This window comes from Manacus candei, unplaced genomic scaffold (genome assembly GCF_025592945.1).
Source record: "Manacus candei isolate 608988 ecotype Guabito, Panama unplaced genomic scaffold, ASM2559294v1 h1tg000018l, whole genome shotgun sequence".
Taxonomy (NCBI): Eukaryota; Metazoa; Chordata; class Aves; order Passeriformes; family Pipridae; genus Manacus; species Manacus candei.
Window position 1 is genome coordinate 841,171 of NW_026138066.1, and position 22,780 is coordinate 863,950.

Here is a 22,780-nt window from a genome sequence, read left to right on the forward strand (position 1 = left end):
ATGAAATCTTTCTTGGATGGTCACTAATGTTCTATTTTTTTTTCCATTACATTCTCTATTAAACACAGACATGCACTAGAGATCTCATGGTTAGTAACTTCCCCAAACTAAAGCAATTTTAAACGCTTTTTTGTTTGTTGTATTTTGGAAGGCAATTAGAAACACTCTGGTGCTTACTTTTTTTGTTTGTTTAATTTTTCTTTGTTTTGGGATTTGGGGGGAGGATTTTTTTTTTTTTTTTTTGCTTTGCTTTGTTTTTCCTGAGGATGAGATGGAAGAAGTGAGAATTGGAAACCCTGGAAATCCCTGGCAGAATACATTTTTCCCCTTGGTAGTATGTCTTTAAATGAGGAGAGATGAGTTGTTAAAGCGTTGGTCCATTACATGCTAATTTATGGAAACTTCCAGTAGTGGCAATGCCTTCAATCATACCTAAGGACATACGAGTTCCTTCTTTCACAGCCTATGGTGTGTTAGGTCTTCCTGGAGCCATGCAGACCGTGCAGATGCCACACAGGCAAGTTCTGAGAGCATTTTGAAGATAGATCTTTACTTCTGTAGGGAGTGTGGCAGAAGCAGAATTAACTATTCAAATCTTGCCATTAGGAATTTAATAAATCAGTTCTCTGTGGCTGATTCTTCACTAGATGTGTCCCATTAAAGAAAGAAATGAAGCTCAGACACAGAAGAGGAGATGAGACTAAATGATCAGGGTAGAATTGATGTGAAGGTTTGCTATGGCTGTGATCTGTCCGAGCCTATTCCAAAGCATGGCTTCCCAACAAGTGGCAGTATTTCTCTATCTTGCTTTATCCATGCTTTATCAATTTAGTTCGTCTCGTAAAATCATCAACTCAAGATGCAGTAAAACCTCTGCTTGCTTTGCCGGTGTCTAACATATATATCTTCCTCTGCGCACCCCACACCTGGAATAACATGACAAGAGGTCTCCTTCTCATGTCTTCACAGGCTGCCTTTGTGTCAGGGGTTTTAAATCTAATAGTTTGCTTTGTATCCTATTATTGGATAAAATATGTATTTCATATGTTTCTTTGGTAGTGCAGGTATCTTATGAGACACATTTCTTCCTGCTGGAGTGTTTTTTTCAAAAATATCTGGTTTGAGTTGATGAATCTGAGAACTATAATCTGTATTTTTATTTTGAGCTTCTTGGCACTGATATGTAATAAATTTACTTCGTTACCCCATCCAAGACAAATACTGCTAACTTGAGGGTCATGAATGTTTCATATCAATATCCTGTCTTTAATAAATCCTGGTAACTTCTGCAAAAAATCTGTCTGCTTTCTGTTTTGGGATATTCAGGAAGAGAAATATGGGAAAATGAAATATTTTAGTCTGGGACTTCCATGCTTTTCACAGCCTCTGTCTCCTTTTTCTTCCTGGTAGATATCTCCAGGATGTGCAGACTCATCCGGGCTGCAGCTGAGCCCTGGGACCGGAATGGAGTTGGTCCATCCATATTTACTGTGACTCACTTTTCAAAATGTTCTAACATCTAGCATTTTAAAACTGCCCTCTGAATCCTAAATTCTTTATATATAAGAGCTTCCTATCCAGTCAAATATCTTCTCTCCATGGCAGTGGCAAGCAAAAGCCAGTATGGGACTTGTGGATTAGTGGAATAAACAGAGAAAACCTAAGTGATGGGAACCGTGTGCTGTGCCTGGCATATGGCTCATGGCTGGGGCCTGCCGGCACTGCTCGTGTTAGTAGTAAAAAAGACTTTCTCAGCATAATATTACCTGGTCCTTGGATTCTACCAGTGTTCCTATTTTTCCAATAGGCCAACATCTATGCTGGCAGCTTGTTCTGATTTTCTTCAATTACTTGATCTGTTGGGTATGGACAAACAACCTTCAGGGTAAGCTGATGACTTTGTGATGGAGTCACCTCAAGTGAAAGAAAGTAGCTGAAATAAGAATATATTAAGACTATATGTTTTTATTCTGGTCAGTTTCAGGAGATGATCCATAGGGCCCCTGCCACTACAAAAACCTGGTGCAAGGGAAGATTGTCACATCATTTGGTGTAACACCACCTGTTATCTACAACAAAAACTCAAGCTATGTTCTCATAACAAATGAAAGCTATGGCATAGTACTTTCCCAAATGAGCTGTGATACCAAGTTTTCAGTTTATTTTGGAAGATACTACCAGGATATAATTTCATAGGTGGATTTTCTGGACTGTTGTAACTTGTCAAAACACACTTCAGTCAGTCAGATTACTGGAATTCCCTGGGGGAAAGCAGCCTTCAGAAGAATGCGAACCACCGTGTACTAGCACAAACAGTTTTCCCATCTGTTGCATAATAGGGTGACTTGCTTGGTTATTACATGGTTGGTCCTTTCCATGCTGAAAGAAGTATTTGGAAGCAAAAGTCCAGACTGCATTCAGTGGCCTAATCTGTTTTTGAAGTCAGGTTTGGAAATGAGGGAAGAAACCAAAGTAAGGTAAGCTTAGGGAACTCACCTCCAGGATGAAGGGAGAAAAAAGGTGTGTATGCAGAAGACAGGAAGCATGATTTTGCAATTACAACATGTAACAAAGACTCCAGAAATCCTGAGTTTTTAATTCTGCCACATATCTATCTACCATTCTCCCCTCTCCCTGCCCTCTCCTTTATTAAAATCAGTCTGGGAGGATCTTGGAGCCCTGTGAGGAAGGACACACATTGTCTTTTCTGGCTGATGTTGTTGCAGAATATCAGGCCCCATCGGTTCTGCAACACACCCACAAATAACAGCAGGGTGGATCTAGATTCAGACCTGTGGGTGGGGGTACAGGACACTTCATGTCCTGTGCAAATAAAGAGATTATGTGTTAGTGTTACTTCAGACAGAAAATGTCTATAGTATGTATAAACTATCCTTTGTTCTGGGAAATGGGACTAACACCAGATATTAAAACCTTTGGCCTGAAGCACATGGCTTTATCGCTTGTTGTTTGGTTCGCTTTTCAGCTCACAGAGCAATACTTTCCCACTCTAAATACAGCTTATCACATGAAAAACGAGCACTGCTATTGCAGTTGCTGTGACAGCTCCTGTTCTGAATGAGACATTCCATGTGGAAAGCAGCAATTCCACACAGCCCAGCTCAAGGCTCACTGTAGCTAAGGAGCACTGCTGGCTTGGCTGAAGCTTGCTTCGTGATGCTTAATTTGAGCTGACACTGTAACATCTGACCCAGTGGTGTTTTATCATTGGTATAGGGTTGCTGTGTTCCAGCTGCAGTTGCTGGATCAACATTTGCTGGTGGTCTGCTGAGAAGTGCATGTTTGTGTGTGTGTGTGTGTGTGCGCGTGTGTGCGTGTGTATGTGTGCACACCCACAGCTGGGATGTTTCTTCCACTCCTGTTTCCAGGTGCAAGCAGACTCAGTCACAGAGGAAAGGGGATGATGGTTGGTTGTCCCCAGAACTCATCATGTTTCCAAGAGCTTTATTTGTGTTGGTTTGTCTGGATTTTACTTGTGCCAACAATGGTCACTGGACTTTCACTTATTTCATGTTTTGTAGGTAATTGTTGAGTTTTAGGAGGCCAACACCCTGCTGCTGGGTCAGGGTGGCGTTGAGTTACATCTCACTGTGCTAATGAGTCCTGCTGAGCTGTCAGAAGGAGGGATACTCAAAGGAAGTTGCGCTGCCCTGTGGTCGCAGGGGAGACCTTGGAGACTGCTGGAAGGGTCCCAGTCAGTTAACAACCTAGGACATTCCTGGATAAAAATAAGTGAAAAAAACCCAGCTGCTGAAGGAATAAGTCAGTAGTGTTTCTGTCACTGTCTTTTCTGGTACCATCCTGCCTTATGTACTTGCTATTGCAAACAAGGTCTGGGCTTGTTTCTGTGTCACAGGCTTTTTTTTTTTTTTCATGGGAGACATGGTAGAGCCAGAGCAACGGGTCACCTTCTACACCTGGTAGTTCAGGCTCACCAAGTGAGTTTCTACCTAGGAATTCAGATTTTCATGGCAGCTTCAAAAAAACCCCCAACAACCCTCCAACACCACCACCAATTCAATCAGGAAGAGTGTTGTAGGTAGTTAATTAAAAATTGGGTAATGTTAATTCTATAGTCTGGCTAGGTATATGCTCCTGTAATACATGAAATAATACATTGAAGGAGGGAATTAGAGAGATGGCTATTTCTGCATTGGTAAAGAGAGCAGCAGTCTTTATTTTTGAAAACAGCTGGGGGCTGGTTTGGCAGCAAAATCTTAGCCCAGCAGTTGTCATGCTTTGCCATCTGCTCAGACAAAGCACACCCTAAACAAGGTTGACTCGTAAGCTGAAACCAAGACAGTGTGCCATGTATACACAGACTGTTCTTGTCAGTGACTGTAGGGTCCCAAAGCTGCTCAGACCCCTGCTCATCGATGCCATTGGCAAATCAATGGCCTCACGACTTTTCTTCTCCTTTACTGGCTGCACCCATCTGCGATACTCTCTTCCATTCATGGGAAGGCTGCTGCAGCTTTTGGCCACTCCAGTCCTCTCCTTGCTCACCAGTGCTTTCCTCCCTCCTTCTAGAACACGTGGAGGCAGTGGAGATTAACACTGGGGGTGTGCAGAGCCAACTGGCAGAAGGAAAGCATGATGAGCTATGCATCCTTGCTGGGCTATGGGGTTTGATTCATTGGCTATGGAGTTTGAGTCATACAACCGAAACCCTGAGAAGAGGTTTGCAAAGATACAATTCAAGAGAAAGATTCAAGCTGACCTCTTGCCACACTTAAGGATGGGATCTGTGCTAAACGAAACAGATACTAGGTCTCTGCTACCTTCCACACCAAATGACAGTATTAACTGGACACTTCTTTAGGAAATTTTAAATTAAAAAAATGGCTTCTGAACCTCACTGGAAAAAAAACAAAACAAAACAAAACAGAAAAAAGATTCCATCTTGGTGGAAAATTTTTGTGGTTTTTTTCCAACAGAAGCTGAGGAAATCATTATTCTCCCTGTCATTCTCCTTCCTGCTCAAAAAAGTGGGCAGGGAATGAGAGAAAAAGCTGGCAAAGGAAGAAAAAAAGAAAAAAACAAATGCATTTTTTAAAAGTAGGAGGGAATTTTTGTTATGGAAAAACTTGCGACATACCTTTAGCACAGACGAGTCCGCCCATCCAGTGGGAGGGCTGCATGCCTGCCCAACATGGGTTGGGAGACAGACCAGTTGTCTTTCTGTGGTGGACAGACATGGTGGTAGCACCTTGTCCCAGCTCCAGAGTCCTCCAGCAGCTGCGACATGAGGCAGGGCATAGAAGAGAGATGGAGGAGGTGGCAGATGGCGGGAATAGACCAAGTCAGTGCTAAGAGTGAGAGAGCAGAAGGAATCTACACTGCGAACTGTCTTGGAAAATCTATCACTTTGTGTAAATGCAAGCATCAGAATTTGACTCAAAGGTATGTTTTTCCATATTAAACCCAATGCCTTAAATTCCACATGAAGCAACTGGCAGAGCTGTGGTGAGGTGCATATTTGTCTCCATAACATTTCAACCTTTCTAGATGAAATAACTACTTACCTCTTTGGTTATCTGATCCCTTTGGTTATCAGTACCTCAGGGGATTTCCATATTCCAGTAAGCTCAATTCCTTACTCAAGATTATTTGGGTCAAATTATTATTTGCATTTCTGGGACCTAGTCAGTTAGCTTCTCTGATTAAAACTGCAGAGGTGAAGCAGGGCTCCATCAGCATCTGATGATGGGCACCTTTAAAAGCAGTGGCTGTGAGTAGGGAAATCCAGCATGAATGAGCTGCTGGGCGTTGGTTCCTCTGGTGCTTTTCCTTTTTCACCTATGGAGGTCTAACTCTTTGGAATTATTTGAACATAATCATGGCAGTCTCTGTGTACATAAACTAATACATAGAAAGCCTTTTTCACAACCTGAGATTGCAAACTCTCCTCCATACATGTTTGTATTTAGCTCAACAAGGCTAGTTGCATGGGGAGCTTCCAGACAGTGTTGTGTGAAAAACATGAAACACAGTAGTTCAGATACAAGAAAGGCTAGGAGGCTGTTGGTTCAGAGTTCCTGGAAAGCTTGGGATGGTGTACAAATGAGGTCATATCTGAAACATCTTCAAATATGTTTCTGAAGTGAATGTTGCACAATCAAATTAAGGCTTCAGAGGAATAAAAAAGTAGAGACAGATTTGTTTTTCTGTTGAACAAGACAAGTATTTATACTTAATGATTCCCACAGAAAAATGTGGGCTTCAAAATTAAAGCCACAGCTGTGTTGTCAGTCTAACAAAGTATATCAGACTGGGACATACAGGGCTGTAGACCACTGCGTAAAACCCAAGGACTTCTCTCCGTCTCTTTCTAGTAGAGATATGTAGTTTCCTAGGCTTTCCCTTTTGGTCTAATGTGTGTATTCATGTAGTAATTATCATTTTTCTCGGGGTCAGAGACCAATGAGTACTAGAGTTGTGCCACAGATTGCTTCAGCTGCCTCCTGCTGTCCCTGCATGTAGCTCTGATCTTATTTGATAGATACTCTCAAGCTGTGTTTCTTAATGAAACTGTCTTTAAAATAGCATTCTGTGGGTTTACAGAGCTACAGTTTTTTTAGACTTGTGTATCTGAGACAATTTCATATGTTGTTTGAAATTCCTTCATCAAGCTTTTGCTCGGCTGTTTCAAACAGACTTTTGCTCCCTGTAAAAGCTGTGCTCCTGCCTCACTTACAGACACAGGTATCTTTGGTTGACTGAGTTTCTCTACTTGCATGTGGAAATAATTGCACAGTAAAAGAACAGTAAAATGGCTTCTACTGTCCGTGCTTGGTTTACAGAAGGGGTTTGTTGAATCTCTTTGTCAAATGCTTAAGACCTGGATTGTTTAAAAAGGAGTTGTGGCTTGAGGTGATCCGGGGATTCTTGTCCCAAGTCTCGTAATCTGCCTTCACAGACCTTCCTGAAAACATTGAAGCTCTTCAGTTTTCAGCTTGACTGTCCCTATCCACCTGGCAATTTTGGAAGTAAAAACCTTTATACATCTATAAATTCCAAGATGCCTCGAGCGAAGAGTTTTCATGAGGTTTCTGAAGTTCTCAAGGTTTCAAATACAGTATCACTAAATAATGCCTAGTAAATAGTGTGTCTTGAAAAGCCTGAGTCGTAGCAGTACCTTCATGTGCTTGTCAACCTCTTTCAAGTAGACAAGAAGCCCCCATTTTCAATCAACAAAACTGAATAAAGATGTTTAAGTAGGTCAGTCTTGTGGCTTTAGGATGCAACTCCTTGACTGTATAATAGACTTAGAAAACTGGAATCTCCCAAAATAAGAGAAAAACAAAGGTTTGCAAGCAAATCTTCATTTGTCTTTTGCACTTGAACTTGTAAACTTGCACATGAACCCTCTTTCATTAGCATGTTTACACATATTGAAGTGCAAGTGGAAGGCCCAGCGAGGTAGCTGGGCACTGTTTGTGTGGTTTGTGCAGAACACAGTTGGGTTTGCATATGCTGATGTGGTCTGGTGCATTTCCTCAAAGGGAAATCTGAGGCCACTCCTGCAGAATGTGTTAACCTCACATCTCCTGGTCATTCAACCCTTCTCTGAGGAGCACACACACAAAACTAGGTAACATATTGAATGTGAAACTCAAAGCACTTATCCCTGTCTAGCACTAAAATCTGTTAGAAGGTTCATTGCAGCATATGTTTAATTTCTTTAATAAAGTCAAACAACACATAATAGTTTCATCTGAAGAAGGAAGAAAGATAAAGATGTTGATGTTTACAGTTCCAGTGCTAAAATTTTCAGCATTATGAAAAAAGCCCCTTGATTTCTTTGTTTCTGAGTTTGTAGAACTAAAAAGATGTTTACCTAAGCAAACATTTCAAGATTTAAAATTGCCTTTTTGAAGACTTTAAGATTACCTTTCCATTGTTACCTCTAGGAGGTTGCTGTGATGTCAGACACGTCCTTATTGTCAAGGATATAACAGCCCTTCTCTCTTGATTGTATCAGGATTTCAGGTTTGGTTCCTTCAGGGATACAAGCATCGCTTCTATTTCTGCATCTCTGTGACAGAAGAGATTACTTAGTTTTTGTTTTGCCTTTTGGTATTTTTTCAGTCTTACTTAGATTAGGCATAGCTGTGTAAAAATCCCAAACCAAGTAAAACATCTTTTATGTTCTGTCTGATCTCCCAGTCTTTTCATTCTGGTGTGAAAACATTTTTATTTCTGATTTGCTACATATGAAAGCCAAAATGACTGAAATTTCAATTCTGTATTAAAGTTTGGCAGCTAGTAGATTACAAAACTGTGAGGGAAAACATTGTTCTCTATGCATGAGACATAAAAATTAACTTTTCAAGCAAAATAATCTTTAAAATGTTTAGTTTTGTGTATGAATAATCCCACTAATACTGGCATAAATCTTCTTCAAATACCCTAAGTAATACAAATGTTTGCTAATAGCTTGTTTGATTTTGAACTTGACTCAGTTGCTTTGGCAAAATACTATTCCTGAGTAGGTAAAAGAGTAATTGTGTCCTCAGCCGTCAAGTGCGTGGCTGCAGCTGTGAATCATCCCATTACTTTCAGTACTGTCTTGGGATCTGTCATGACTGCAGCAGATCAGTGTGCCGTGTCACCCAGCACTTCCTATGTGGCAGGGCCAGCCACAAGCCACACACTGGTGAGCACATGGTGGGGGTGTTAGGTCAGTGCTGACTCAGAGGGGAAAGAAATGCTCATCCAGCCCGTGGTGGTGTAAAGTGCTCTGTGAGTTAGGACCTCTGTTTAGGGAATTACTTCACCCACGCCCCTGTTTTCATCCTTTTCCTACTAGGGTGGTGTTACAGATTCCTAACCTGAATTTGTGGAAATGAAATCAAAAAAGGGAATGAATTTGACTTGCATATATCTAAGACTTTCATTTTTTTTAATTAAGATTTTTAAAATTTATGTGTGTGTATGACTGTGACCTTCTAAAATTACTGCCCTACTGGTCAGCTAAAATTGCTTTTGGACAGTACAAGTTTGTGAAACCAGCCATGAGATTTCAAATTGGTTTCTTTCAGATCTTCAAGTAACTTAGCAGTTGAGAGGGCTGGTTGAGATGCTAAGCCTCCCAGTCATCTGAAAATGCAGAGAAGCAGGTGATGCCACCTGAAGCTCTCCTTCCTGACACCTATGGAAAGCTCTGTCATCTGACTCAGGCTGTTGAATCGCATTTGGCAAGCCAGGCGTAGCAACAGATGGTAGCTGAGCAGTGTATTTTAGTACCAGTACCTGTTTTTTCTTGTGGATTTTGAGTTGTCAAAAAGTCTGTTGTGAAGTTCATAAACCTTTAAGGCAGTGACACAAAAAATGGAATTCAAAAAGAAACCAGAAGGGGTCTTAAGTCCATGTTGCTTATGGCATTTTTTGAAGTCTTTTACACCTGTGCAAAATGTCTCTAAAGAGGCACTAAACTAAACTGTTGCACTTTGTTTACTTGCTTTGCTTGGATGTAAGTGATTAAATAAAATGCCAAGCAGTGGAGGATTCAGCATAATGATAGTACTGTTTTAGCTTGCTCTGCATGGCTCGTTCTATTAATATATGTTTGTGGTCAGGAAGGAACTCAGTCTCACTTTGCTGTAATATGTGCAGTATTAATTTTGGTTTGACACCTGCCAGGCAAAGATCCTACCAGCCAAAGGCATTCTTCTCAGCCGAACTCCATCTGTTGTACAGATCTTTGATTCTGATATTTCTACTGACTTGAGCCAAAGTGAAAGGAAGAGCCAACGTGAAGAAAAAAAAATCTCAAAGAGGAATGAACAGTTTTATCAGGGCTAAATATAGTGGCTTGTTGTCATATTTAAGTCCTGCAAGGGAAACATATATGATGAGTTGTGTTGTATGAGAAAACAGTCCTTCATACTGGCAGTATGATTATTGTTCTTGCATGAAAGAAACATTGGTAGCTAAAGTCCAAGCACATGATTTTTGCTAAAATGCTGCAGCCTTTAGAAAGATTTCTTGATAGGAAAACTGCTAGAAAAAAAATTTACGCACTTACTGCACTCAGCAGATAAAAAGCCTAAGGAATCTGCTGTGATTCTTGCCTACAAAGGATTAAAGCTGGATTAAAACTTCCTCAGCTTCCACTGAGGCTCAGCTCAGGCTATTTGAAGGAAGCATTCAAGGAGGGTCTTTCAAAAGTTAGCTTTCAATCCCCTGACAAAAGTTTCATGATCAGTTTGTCACCTAGCTGACAAAACAATCATTAATTGCTCCAGTTGTCTTTGTTTTGCACTTAGAGTGGGTGAACTACTCTATCAGAGCTGCCCGGCCCACATGGGTAAACATTTGCCTCCTATGATACCATGAGAACTCTACTGCAAATGTGAATGTGTTTTATGATCATCATGACTTCAGACAACCACCCTCTAATTCTTAATTATTATTTGTGATAGCTGGGAGAAGAAACTTGCCCAAGAGAAATTATGGTTCTGTGTGCTTCAGATCTGTGATTAATGGTTGAAAGTACCATGAGTATTATGAAACTCCATTGAATTCACTAGCAACTGCCGAGCATTCAAAAATATATAGAAATGGATTGACATACTTCAGAATTTGATTTTTTCAGCATTCTTTCTAGAGTTGACTCTTGGTGTGACTCTGGCCTGTAAACCAGAGACTCTCGTCTCTACTCTTTCAGACTTAAAGATGATTTTGTACTGTCTAGTAATTCCTAAGAGCTCAGAATTTCCACAGAACCTCCCAATTGAGTAGATATTTCTTCTTTTCCTTAGTGTATTGCTGCATGTTGAACCTGTTTGTGCATTTATACCAAAGGTATCACTGCAAGGATGCCATCATTAGCTGTGGCTTCAGTGCTTATGCATATTGCTTATTTATGTATAACAGTATAGAAATGAATAGAAAATATCAAGCAAATTTTACTTCTCCTTCAGTGTCTAGAGCAGCATCCAATGCTGCTACAAATAAAAAGGTATAAAACTACAGTATGAATAAGTCCAATCCTGCCTGTAACGTGGAGTCCTCCTGCCTGAAAAGAGAGCAGACATTATAATATGTTGTATTTGTTTTCTTTGCGTAGGTGTTCTTTTCCTTGCATGCATATGCAGCCGCCATTTATTTATGAAATGAATTATTTGATTTCATAGTATGCAACAGCAGAGAAATACTGTGTGGGATTGTAATTAATGTTTCTTCATGGGAAACAGAATAACATCCACACTATTAATTGCTGAAACTTTCTCCCTGCTCTTTCCAGTAAAATGTGAACAAAGATGTGAAAACCCAATCTCTTTCAATTCCTTAAACACAGGGATTGCTCCCTATGGTTTCAAAATGGTGGAAACTGAAGACAGAATTAATTTATTTGGGGACTTCCTTGTCAATCTGTTTAACAGTATAATCTGTTATACTGAAGTATAGCAGAGATCTGTGGAGGCACAAAACCTGTAAGACAAATAAAAAAATGTTCAAGAAAACTGCGTAGCTACTGGAACTGAATAGTGGGTATACAATTGAAAACTTTTGTCATGAAATCTGAATGTTTATATTTCAGGTTTTAGTAGTCTGCTTCCACATCCGCAGCTACTAGATTGTCATTAGCAAGTGATAAAGAATATACGAATTAGCTGCTGGCACTGAGCCAAAATACAAACATCTGTGTTTTTGAATTGCCTGTAGATTTACAAAATTTTATGCACTCTTTTTTTCTTACGCCAATATCCAAAATGTACTTAACGTGACAAAGTGTGATGCTTTAGAACTCACACAGGAGAAGAGATTGCCAACAAATGAAGATATATGTACTTTTTAATTACACCACTAATGCAAATTCCCAGCAAGCTTTTGGCTGGAAGAAGCTGTATTTGGTACCACAGGTGGATTATGCTTCACTTCAGGGAGATCATTTAAAGTTACCTTAGATTTGATTATCACGGGATCATGGCCACAATTTATTCTGCACATTGGCTGTCATAGGAGTAGTAGATTGCAATTTGTTTAAAATAAGACAGAGAACTTCCTATCTTTCAATGTAAGTCATGAAAAACAGCACAATATGGAAGAATGCAGCCAGTCTTAAAAATATATTTCATATTTTCTTTCATTTTGGTTAAAGCCTTTTATAGTCTAATTAAGAGACTGGGAATGTAAATTACCATGATAGAAGTACGCTTACAAGTAAGTGTTTTATGATCTCTAACTAACAGATGTTGGTTTTATTCATGCACTTTCTGTATATTAATGTTTGCATTCATAAGATCAGAAGTTATCAAGCACAGAAACTGTACTTTGTGAAGCATAACAGCAGCATATACTCAGACAAACATAAAATTCTCTGTCAGATTTATTTTGCTGTAACACTGAAAAAAATGTGCCACTTCCTAAACCTTTGGTTTAGGTGTTTTTCTTTCAATGTGCTCATGATACAGATTCCATTCTGTAGTTTACTCTGAGTATTTAACTGACCAAAATTTGATTTTGATTGCATTAGAGAAGTCAGTATGTATTCTTAAGACAGTACTGGACTTGTTGTTCCTACAAAGATGCAAGTTTTCCATCACCGGGATTTCCCCAGGCTGAGTCAACTCTGTGGGAGGAAGAAGCTGGATTTCCCAAGCAGAGAACAGAGATCAGCACTCGCTTGGTAGTCATTATTAGATGGTGTCCTCCAGTAGCCTCAAATGAGATATGAAGGAGTTGGGCATCTCTTTGGTAGTCAGCAGAAGCCTACAGAAGAGGCAACCAGCACAGGTAAGTGGAGCAGCTACCACAGCCTTCCATCTCGCAGCTTACAGAGAAACAGCTATGCACATGCTAAAAGCAGAAGGCTATATAACTTCTCCAAGTTATTTTAATCTTCTTCTGTAAGTGAAATTAAGCTGAGTATATCAACTTTATATATGGGAAGATGTCTCTAATGGGGTCAGCTGTCTGTCTGCTAATAGTGCTGGATTTACAGTTCAATTTTTCTTGCTCCTTGGTCAAACACTTTTTAGAACCTGCTGACACCAGGAGGTGGACCTGGTGGTTTTGAGTAGACTGTGAATGGGCTGTGTGATCTGTGCTGTTTGCAGATGCATAGAAGATATGTATATGCTGATACTTAGAAATGTTTTTCCGTGTTCTCTGGAGCATGATTATTTGGAGCTGTTGCAAAACACTAATGTTCCCCTCCCAGCCTTTGAGTCAGTCTGGTGTTTAATTAGCAACAATGACAACAAGATTAAAAACAATACCCAAATTATATAGGAGTGGTAGGTGTCTGGATAGTCTGTTCTACTTTCTTTCACTGATTAGTAATTTGAACTTGTTTCTTGTGTTTAAACAGATCCCAAGCTGGGCCCTAAAGTTCACTGCAATGAAATAACCTTATAATGCTTACCAATAGTTTTAAACTTGCATATGAGGGGCTAAGTGCTGCATGCTCCATGCAGGACTGCCAAGTGTTGTATATCCCGTGTGATACTTTCCTGTCTGGCACTCCAGTCATTCATGGCTGTAGGTTGGCTCATGAATTTGGATGTGATATAGTAAGAGGGCAGCCATTTGCCTGCAGTTAGGACAGGGTCGGGAGAGAACAGCTGAACAAAAAAGCAGCAGAGCAGCTGAACGAATGGAGACCTATGGTCACCTCCCATCCTCTTTTCTAACACATCAAGCCAAGTCACCCCCTGCACTTACCCGACAACTTCTCTTTATTCCATTGTTCTCACCAGGACCTCCACCATGGTCTTGTGTTTGACTTCACTAATCTACAACACCTACCGGGATCCCTCAAAATGCTTACTCTCTGCTTTCCCTTTCATCCAGCATCTCTGGCAGCTCAAGGGGGCTGCAACTCTCAGAAGTCTCCAATCTCTCCATTAGTGGGAGTATTACATACTTACCTTCAGTTCAGGTTCTGCAACCCCACCTCACTGGTCTTGAAAGCCTGTCCCAACCTGATCTGCCAAATGTTGTTTTGCTTCATAACACCCTTTCACCATTGTGCTCAGGCCAAGGGGATTTCACTGTAAAGCAAATATACCTGGTTATGAGCAAGTTGTTTTCTATTGTGACATTCAGTCATTAAATAATTTCTGGAACACAGTACAGCTGCTAAAACACACAACACACCATGCCCATTCAGTGGGCATGGCAACCATGCCCATTCAGTACCCAGTACTGGGTCAGTGGCTCAGGCTTGTTGAACAAGTACACTGTGCTCCAAGGGGGCTGGAGGGAAGTAGAACCTGGCACTAGATTCGTTAATATCATATTGGGTCTGGCTGAGCTGGAGTTCATTTCCCCGTAGTAGCCCTCACAGTGCTGTGCTTTGCATTGGCAGCTAGAAGGGTGTTGATAACACACCAGTGTTTTGGCTACTGCTGAGCACAGCAACAGCACTGTAACATTCCTTCCTCAGTTGAGGGCAAGATCTCCGGAGGGGACCCAAGCAGGCCAGCTGACCCAAACTGACAAAAGGGATATTCCATACCATGTAACGTCAGCTCAGGTACAAAAGCTGAGGCAAGGAGGAGGAAGGCAGGCATTCACTGTCTGATGGCTGCCTGCTGAGGAACCATTGTGCGTGCTGAAGCCCTGCTTCTTGGAGGTGGCCGACTATCCCTGTTGATGGGAAGTAGAGAATAAACCCTGCTATCTTTCGCTTCGCTTTTGTGCACGCAAGCTTCTGCTTTGCTTTTGCTTTAATAAACTGCCTTATCCCAACCCACAAGTTGTTTTCCACCTTACACTCTCTCCTGTCTGTCTGGGACGGGGAGTGATAGAGCAGCTGGGTGAGCACCTGGCATCCAGCCAAGGTTAACCCATCACAAATATGTATGTTTTCCTTTAGCTAAAGTGCCCCAAATGTAATTGCTGGCACATTAGCCATGATGACTCTGGAGTTTCAGAGTCCTTTTTAGCCCTTGGTATAGAAACCAAGGCCATTTGATTCTCTGCTGTGGGCCATTGCCTGTATGCATGTACCCCTAGTAGCTTCTGAACCTGTTGGCCAACTTCAAGAAGCCTGCTGTTACGAACCGCCCCAGAAGGGGGGGGGGGGGAGAGTAAGCCAGGTTCTTAGTAGTAAATCCCTTGGGGTGGATTAGAGTGAAACGACACTAAATAATCGGTGTTTGAAAACATATATATGTAGGGTTTATTTTAGAACAGTTTTGTTTCAAAGGTAAACAGGTATGTTGCCATTTTGGGTGTTATCATCTATATCTATCATCTCTAGCAATATGGTATAAAGATAACCTTTAGGGAAAATACATAAGGGAGAAAAAGGAAAGACAGGATAAGGGTAAGGGAGAGTAAGGGAAAGAAAAGATGAGAGTGGAAAGATATATATAGTCACTGCCCACGGGGTCCAGCGATGGAACTTGGTAGTTGCAGTTTCCATGTCTGTTAGTTGAAGAGGGGCCTTGATCCATTGGGAATGGGGGAGGGAAGGCCACACACTCAAAGAAGTTATGAGTTATTATATCCATGAATAGTGTCACGGGCCATGCCACGAGCCTCCAATGTCTCCTTGGCCTGTGCAGAGTTCCTGTGAGGAGCACGGTAAAAGAGTTTTTCCCTTTCAGGATTGGCAGGGGGATGGGCTTTGATGGGCCATGCCATGAACCTCCATCATCTCGGACAGCCCAGCGCAGAGTCCATGTGAAGGGCGTGGTAAACACGGCTGTTTTCACCTTTTCAGGACTTGACACCTTCAGCAGCGCTGGCGGGTGGGGTGGGGGGGGGGGGGTCCAGCTGCCTCTTCCCTGCCTGCAAAAGTCCCCTGGCAATCCTGGAATGTATAAATCATTAACCATTTCAGTCTCTGACATCTACCTAGTTGCTGTTGAGGACAGGAGCAATTTCCTGAGTGTCTTGAGAACTGGTAAGCAGCTGAAGAAGTCCTGAAGTGCAAGTCAGATGTAGGACTCACACCTGGGGGAAGTAAGGCTTCTTTCGTTTGCTGCTTGTGGAACCTCTTGATCTAACTTTAGCACTTCTCAGGGAAAAACTGTACTCCAGATGCCAGAAAAGATGATTAAAGAGGACTCTGAAATGTTTACTTTGAACTCTTCAGAAATTATGAGCAGGACTGATAAGAGGGTCCAGATCACTGAAGGACTCCATACACCTATGTAGGTGTATGGAGAAGAGTTAAATGCAGAAGATTTATTTGAGGAGAAAAAAGAGTTTTTGCTCAAGGAAGTTTCGGCTGCTAGGAAAGCTAGGCCTGGAAAAGATCAGTGTGGGAAAATTCCATTCATTACACCTACTGATGTTTATTCTCTGCCTGTTTTGAGAAGTAGGATTCCTGTGTAGAGATAACACTTTCTCACAGACATACTGTGAGGGCCCTGCTGGGAGAGAGAGAGAGTCCATAAAGGTCAGGGGAGAACACACCCTTGAAGTTTTGCCCATGCTAAAGGTGTTATAAATGCACCAGAAACAGGCCTGCTGCTGCACTCTTTCACCTGCTTTCTGAATTAACACTGTTTTTAGGGTTTCCAACTTCGGAATAAACTTTTCTGTAATACCTTAGCTGTGATTTGGTCCTCTGGGTTACCTGCAGGCATATAAATTCTTACAACCTAGCAGGAGGGGATGCTGAGGCCATATGTGTGCCTGAGCAGTTACTCCTTTTTACAGTCCCATTCCAGTTATGCAGGATTTGAAGCCCATCTCACCTACCTGTTTCTGATGCAATTGTATAAAAATTACAGCATTTGCCTAGCATTGTTTCTACCAAGGACTCTTGCATGGTTGGATTTAGCATACTACTTGATTCCCAGGAGGCTTTTCTCTCAAACAGGCTCCATTATAGAAGCTAAGAAGCATTCTTGACCCTTCCTAGGGAAATCTTTGTATTTTTTGCTGTAATGATTTACCAGGAGAAATGAAGTATGTCTGTGCACCTCAGCATTACGATGTGCAGCTCAACGATACCTGGATTCCCATCTGTTCTTCCAGGGCTGCTTCTGTCTTCTTATCCAACAAATATGTACATGGTCCTTTAAATTGATGAAATACAGAGGCAGTGCTGGAAGCAGAGACCAGTCTGCAGAAACACCTTTCCCAACAGATTTCTTAGTTATTGGATAAGAGGTGTGCCATTAAATCCCTGGCTTCCCAGCTGCCTCCTGAACTGCCTGTGGAGTTGTCCTTGTAGGATTAGGCAGCAACTGATTGAGACTTTTTCAGCACTTTGGATTCAGCTGCATCATTTCCATCAAAATCTCTTTTACACAGCAGAGAGCAAAAGCCAAAAAGTTGGGTTTGTGTTACATCATATTAAAATATATTGACTTCATAGGGGAGAAGCCTCCCTGAAACTCCAACAAATGATTTTGGTCATGCACAAAGAAGTCCTTTGGACAAAACCATAAGGCACTTTGGTGGCCTGTGTTTCTGTGAAATCAGCTGGGTACTTCACAGATCACCCAGAACTGCCTCAGTCCTTTCTGCTGCTGTCTCCTGTGTTGGAGCCAAGCTCTCTTACTCCCCACTGCATTCCAGCAGCATAGAGAGTGGGAGGTCAGTTCTTTAACACTGATAAAGATTGTCCCATGGTGCAAGACAGCCTAAGAGATGATCTCATCTTTTTTCATCACCTGGGGATGATGATTAGACAGGAAAAGCAAGAAAAAAAGTCTTTGAGTAATTCAAAGTCCATTTTCACTGTACTTTATCTTGCATCCTCTCACTTGTGCCAAGCGGGACAGAGCTGAGGTGAGTTTATTTTCCATCTGCCTGATTTTGGCAATATCTTCTTGGAGTCTACTACTTAAAGCTGGAGAGGTCCTGAAGAAAAAGTAATGCAAAAGCAGTGGCTGTCTGCCCTTGCCCCATCTATAGCTTTGGTATCTGGGTTACTCTGTTTTGTCTGGTACATATCTGTGATATCCTTTCTATTTGTATCCAGCTCTGTTTCCTGTCTACACTCACCAGCACCATTGTATCTCCTGGTCTGTGCAGTGGTCTGAAAGCACAGATGTACACATAGGTCAGAAGTTGTCAACATCTGTTTTTTAACTGGGACAACTAGGATAAAGACTTAGCGTGGATAAGCTTCCTTGACCAGCAAGAGCTGGAGATGGGGAGAAGCACATTCCATCATGCTGCAGCTTTGAATAGAAGGAGCCGCAGGTCTTTCTCTTGGTCGGTTGCAGTTCCAAAACCAGAGTGGAGAGAGTCCTTCTCCTCTCCAGAACTGAGAAAGGGGATTTTCATGGTCCCAAGTGCCGTGCCAGTGAGCTGGCTGGCAGTTCCAGGAAAGAAGCTCTACACCAGGCTGGCTTGGTCCCCAGATCAAAGCTGTTATCTTCTCATTCCTCGGGGACTTAGTGGCTTCAGCACAAACAGCAAGACCTCAGCCTCTAGATCTCTGCAGTGTGTGACCCTGACACTTCACAGCATAGACCTTGTCCACAGCTGGACACAGTGTTCCACTTGGTGCTTTCGCTGAAAGTGACAGCACCACAAATCACCTTCTTCAGGGAAATCCTCAACACCCTCTGGTGGTGTCCCAAGCCCCACTTCTGCCCATTTTTAACAGTGCAGTCCTCATTTTGCAAGCTGAAGCATGTGCGTAACAAAAGTGCGTACACCTCATCAGGTCCACCTAAAGCAAGAAGAGCTTTACATTTTTTTTTTCAAACATGAAGTCTCAGTATCCTAAAAGTACCTTTCAAATGCAACTGCAGGATCTGCATAATTGAAACTTTTGCCCCAATTTGTTACCTTCCTCAGGCAGTTCCTGACAAATGAAGATTATAAGTGAGGGTTTGTAGTAAACATAACTTAAAAAAAAGGCATCTTTAGTGTTTTCAAAGCAGTTTTGGTGCTGAGCACAGAGAACTCATTTCCATTTCAACTGAAATGCCATTACGTTTATTAAATTGGGAGTGGCATTAATCCTAGAACATAACCAAATCTTTTTGTGATTTTACATTTGTCATAACTGAAAGATCTCATTAAATATTTCTCTATAACTCTAAATAACACTGCCTGTCATGTAATATTTCTCTTAGATTTTCTTCAGTGACTTTGTATCAGAGCTGAAAGTGAGCTATCACAGAAAATAAAATGGGACTAAAATAACAGTCCTTTGTATTAAATTTAACATTTGGCTTCTGTCCCAGAGTTTTCCACATCCATATTAGAATCAGATGGTAGGCTAAGATGAAAAGATTTCCTGGATGGATTTTATTCTGATTCTTATTAAAGGGCTGATAACAGACTGAAGGCAAGATACTCGTTGTAGTAAAAAAGCCTGCCTAATATCAAAGGCTGGATGGACACGCTGACCTGTATAATTGTTAGGCCTCCCTACTTGATCACATTTCAGTATCATAAAATGATTCTGCAAGTGAACGTGAAGTATAAAAATTCTAGTGTGAGAGCAGAAAGCCCAGGCTGGCAGGTATTGCTGCTGTGGGCACACTGCTTTATGCTTTGTAGCTGACCCAAAGCCAAGTCAAGGGTTTAATATCAAAAAAGCAGTGTTGGTGACAGCACACTGTAGCTATATTTTTTTTAATTCTCAATTATTTACATTCATGAAAGGCACTCCCTTGTCCTGACTTACCTGTGGAATTGGTATCACGTGTGATGTGACAGCATAGGACATCCCCACTGGTATTGCTCAGCCTTCTTCAGAAGCTGTGTATCCTCTGCCCTACCCCCAAACCAGCACTTGCCCCAGGTTCCTTTGGCAATCTAGAGACAGAAAGATCAAAGGGACCTAAATACTCTTCAGAAAGCAATTTTCCCTTTACCCAAAGCAGCTTTGTATAGTACTTATGTATTATTGGGCTTAAATTGTACAAATATTTTCAGACTCTTGAGTGTTCTATGCAAAAACAATTACTTTTGATAAAATGTAGGAGTGATGCTTTGTAATGTTACTGTTCTGCTGTAGTGGAGACTGCAAGCATGATATTGGAGCTGCAAATTAGATTTTGCAAAGCAGCACTTCTGTAAGGAGTCTGCTGCTTCAGACCAACAGGGTATAATCAGCATTTTCATGGGGATATTTTGCCTGTGTTTTGTCGCAGCATCTTCAGCAACAGGAGAGCAGCAATTGCAGGCTGCATTGACCATTTCAGCTTGTGATCACACGGGATATTGGAGATTAAATATGCTTTATAGGTATTTTATGCTGTTTTTCTAAGTGCACCTTTTTAAAGCAACTGGTACGTAGTTTGAATTTATAGGCAGAGAATCATTTCATCAGCACTGGGTGTTTACAGCACTAATGTCAACATCTGAGCTTATACCCAGTGCTCCTCTTACAATCTGTGGAGAGAAATGTGCATGTTTACAGGGGTAATTTATCTGATTATTTTAGACATCTTCTTTCCAGTGAGAGAGATTGTATCAGAAGAGCCAATTTCTCTCCTTAGCAATAATTAATCCTAGCATATTTAGTTCAGGAGGTGTTAGCTGTAGTTAGGTGACATGGATCCTATACAGCATGTTTCTGAATAGAACTGTATTCTCACTTGGCTACTAACTCTGTCCGTATGAATGCTTTTTTTTTCCTTTTATAAATTATCAGATTATCATAGGGAACACATAAAGAGATCTGTTGTGTATGTAAGAAATGATTGGCTCGGTCTCTACAAGATTTTTACCACTGACAGTTACAGCTACCTTAATGCTTCCTGTGAAAGCTGTTTTGGTAGTTGTATTGATCCTGTCCTCCTCAGGTACCATTTCAATGCTAAACATCTTTTTGGATGAAGAGTGCGTTCTGTTGGGTACTTGGACAGTTCTAAGGGACTTAACATTGGGCAAAAATCTCTAAGAGAAAATGGGACCTCCTTGCACTCTCTTGAAAACAGCTTCAGGGAGGTCAGGTGAATGGGGCTGTAGCACATACATGCCAGTTTTCAGGAGTGTTACCACAAATGGTGTGAGGGATAAGCAAGCATAATGTGTACTGGTGAACAGTGTTGATGTTCTGTTTATTTGGGTTCACCTGGTGGATTCATTCAAATAGAAGAAAAGCCCCAAAGCTGGTCTCCTCAAGATGAGTGTGCCATATATTACAAGGTACAAAGGGTAAGTAGCATCTTAGGAGACAGAAGAATTTCCTGTGAACAGCCCTCAGCAAAAAAAAAAAAAAAATGTAGAGTAATACCTACTAACTAAAGAATCAAAGTTATTTCTGAAGTGTATAAACAGTGTCACAGAATAGGAGTAATAAGGTGTTATTGGTCCCATATTTGTCATTTGTCACTATATCATACTGATGCAAGCATATTGATTTTCAGAGGGTGATGGCTGCTGGAAACATGTTCCTTGAAAACCTTTCTTGTTCACTGCCCTCAAATCTATAATTGCTTTTGGAAGTCTTTGCTTTGGTGTACAGTTCTGATATCTGGATTACTGATGTCGGAAACCTCAAGTCTTCCTTGTATGTCCACTAAGCATTACGTTTTCTCTGATTAATCTTCTGGTTGATTATGTAATTAATTTTTCTACATGAATGTGTATTCTGTTTAATTAATTAATTCGTTCACCTCAGCTTTGCTTATGCCTATTCCTTCCTTTGTCAAGGTCTCACATTAATATTTGCGGCATTACCTAGTGACACGTATATGCATTTTCTTTTTCATATTTTTTTTTTCCTTTTACAGATTTAACTGTAATTGCACCATGCATTTTGAAGACTTCACCAACAGATCAGCAGCTGAACAAGCTTGCAAGGAGGCTGGGACCCGAATGGGAGCATGTGGTTCTGTGCTTGGGTTTGTCCCATACTGACATCTATCGATGTAAAGTCAATCACCCTCACAACCTGCAGTCACAGATTGTAGCTGCACTTGTCCTGTGGAGACAGCGTTTGGGGAAAAAAGCAACGATCCAAAGCCTGCAAGCCAGTCTGATAGCAGAAGAAGTGGATCCTTCTGTGATACAGTACATGCTTGAGGGAAGCCATGCTATTGATCGAGAGCTTCCACGTACTTCGTTAAATTAAATATAGAGAGTGGAAATGTATGTTGAAGATTGGATGCCTCAAACTGGAAAAAAAAATGGGGTTGGGAACTGTGATTTTATTAAGCTTAAACATTCCAGTTTTCTGTGCCATCTTGTGACTTGTAATTCTTTTCATGCCAGATTAATTTTTAGCAGGCATTAAAAAATGAATCATTGTTTCCTGTTCACTTTTGTGCTATTTCAGTGGGGATATAGGGTGACAAAGTTCTTGCAAGCAGGCAGCCCTGCAGTGAGTTCAGCAAGGTTTCTGATTTCACTGAGGGAGCAACACTTGGTTTAACCTCTTTTCTGGACTATGTAGGAGCCTTTTTTAGTGCTGTTTCATGCTATTTCCCTGATATCCCAGCAAGAAATGAAAGTAATCACTAATTTAACAATTTTACAACAGTTATTGCAGGTGGCTAATTTCACATTTATAAAATTTTCAGCACATACAGTTTCTTACTAGGATAGATGGCTGCTACCTTAGTCTGCCTTTGAAAATGGCCCTAAGTGGAAGTAACAGAAACCTAGCATGCCTGTGAGAGTTTCTCTTGTTATTATTTAATTGGTGTAGGTTTCTGCGAAGAGACAGGCACTGGGCACAGATGCTGTGTCACAGGTGAGAAGTTCTCAGGGAAGACACACAGTAGAAAAGTGACCAGAAGATAGGCAAAACCAGGCAAACAGAGCAAGAAGCAGCCTAAGAAAGGAGACAACTTCTAAGTTGTCCATGTTTGTCTCTACTAATAAACTGGGAGACAGTCTGGTGCCTGTTGAGTTTTTGGGCTGTGCTCTG

The 22,780-nt window shown here is 41.2% G+C and overlaps 1 protein-coding gene across 4 annotated transcripts in view; it reads left to right on the forward strand.

Annotated features, from left to right (window-relative positions):
• The window catches only part of CRADD (CASP2 and RIPK1 domain containing adaptor with death domain), an 81,654-nt gene extending 59,485 nt beyond the window's left edge, over window positions 1–22,169 (forward strand). For all 4 annotated transcript variants that reach the window (XM_051784075.1, XM_051784078.1, XM_051784076.1 and 1 more), the window contains one exon: window positions 21,642–22,169. In XM_051784075.1, the coding sequence (XP_051640035.1) occupies window positions 21,642–21,982 (341 nt within the window). In that variant the 3' untranslated portion in view covers window positions 21,983–22,169. The remainder of the gene's footprint in view (window positions 1–21,641) is intronic.
• The last annotated feature ends 611 nt before the right edge of the window (window positions 22,170–22,780 follow it).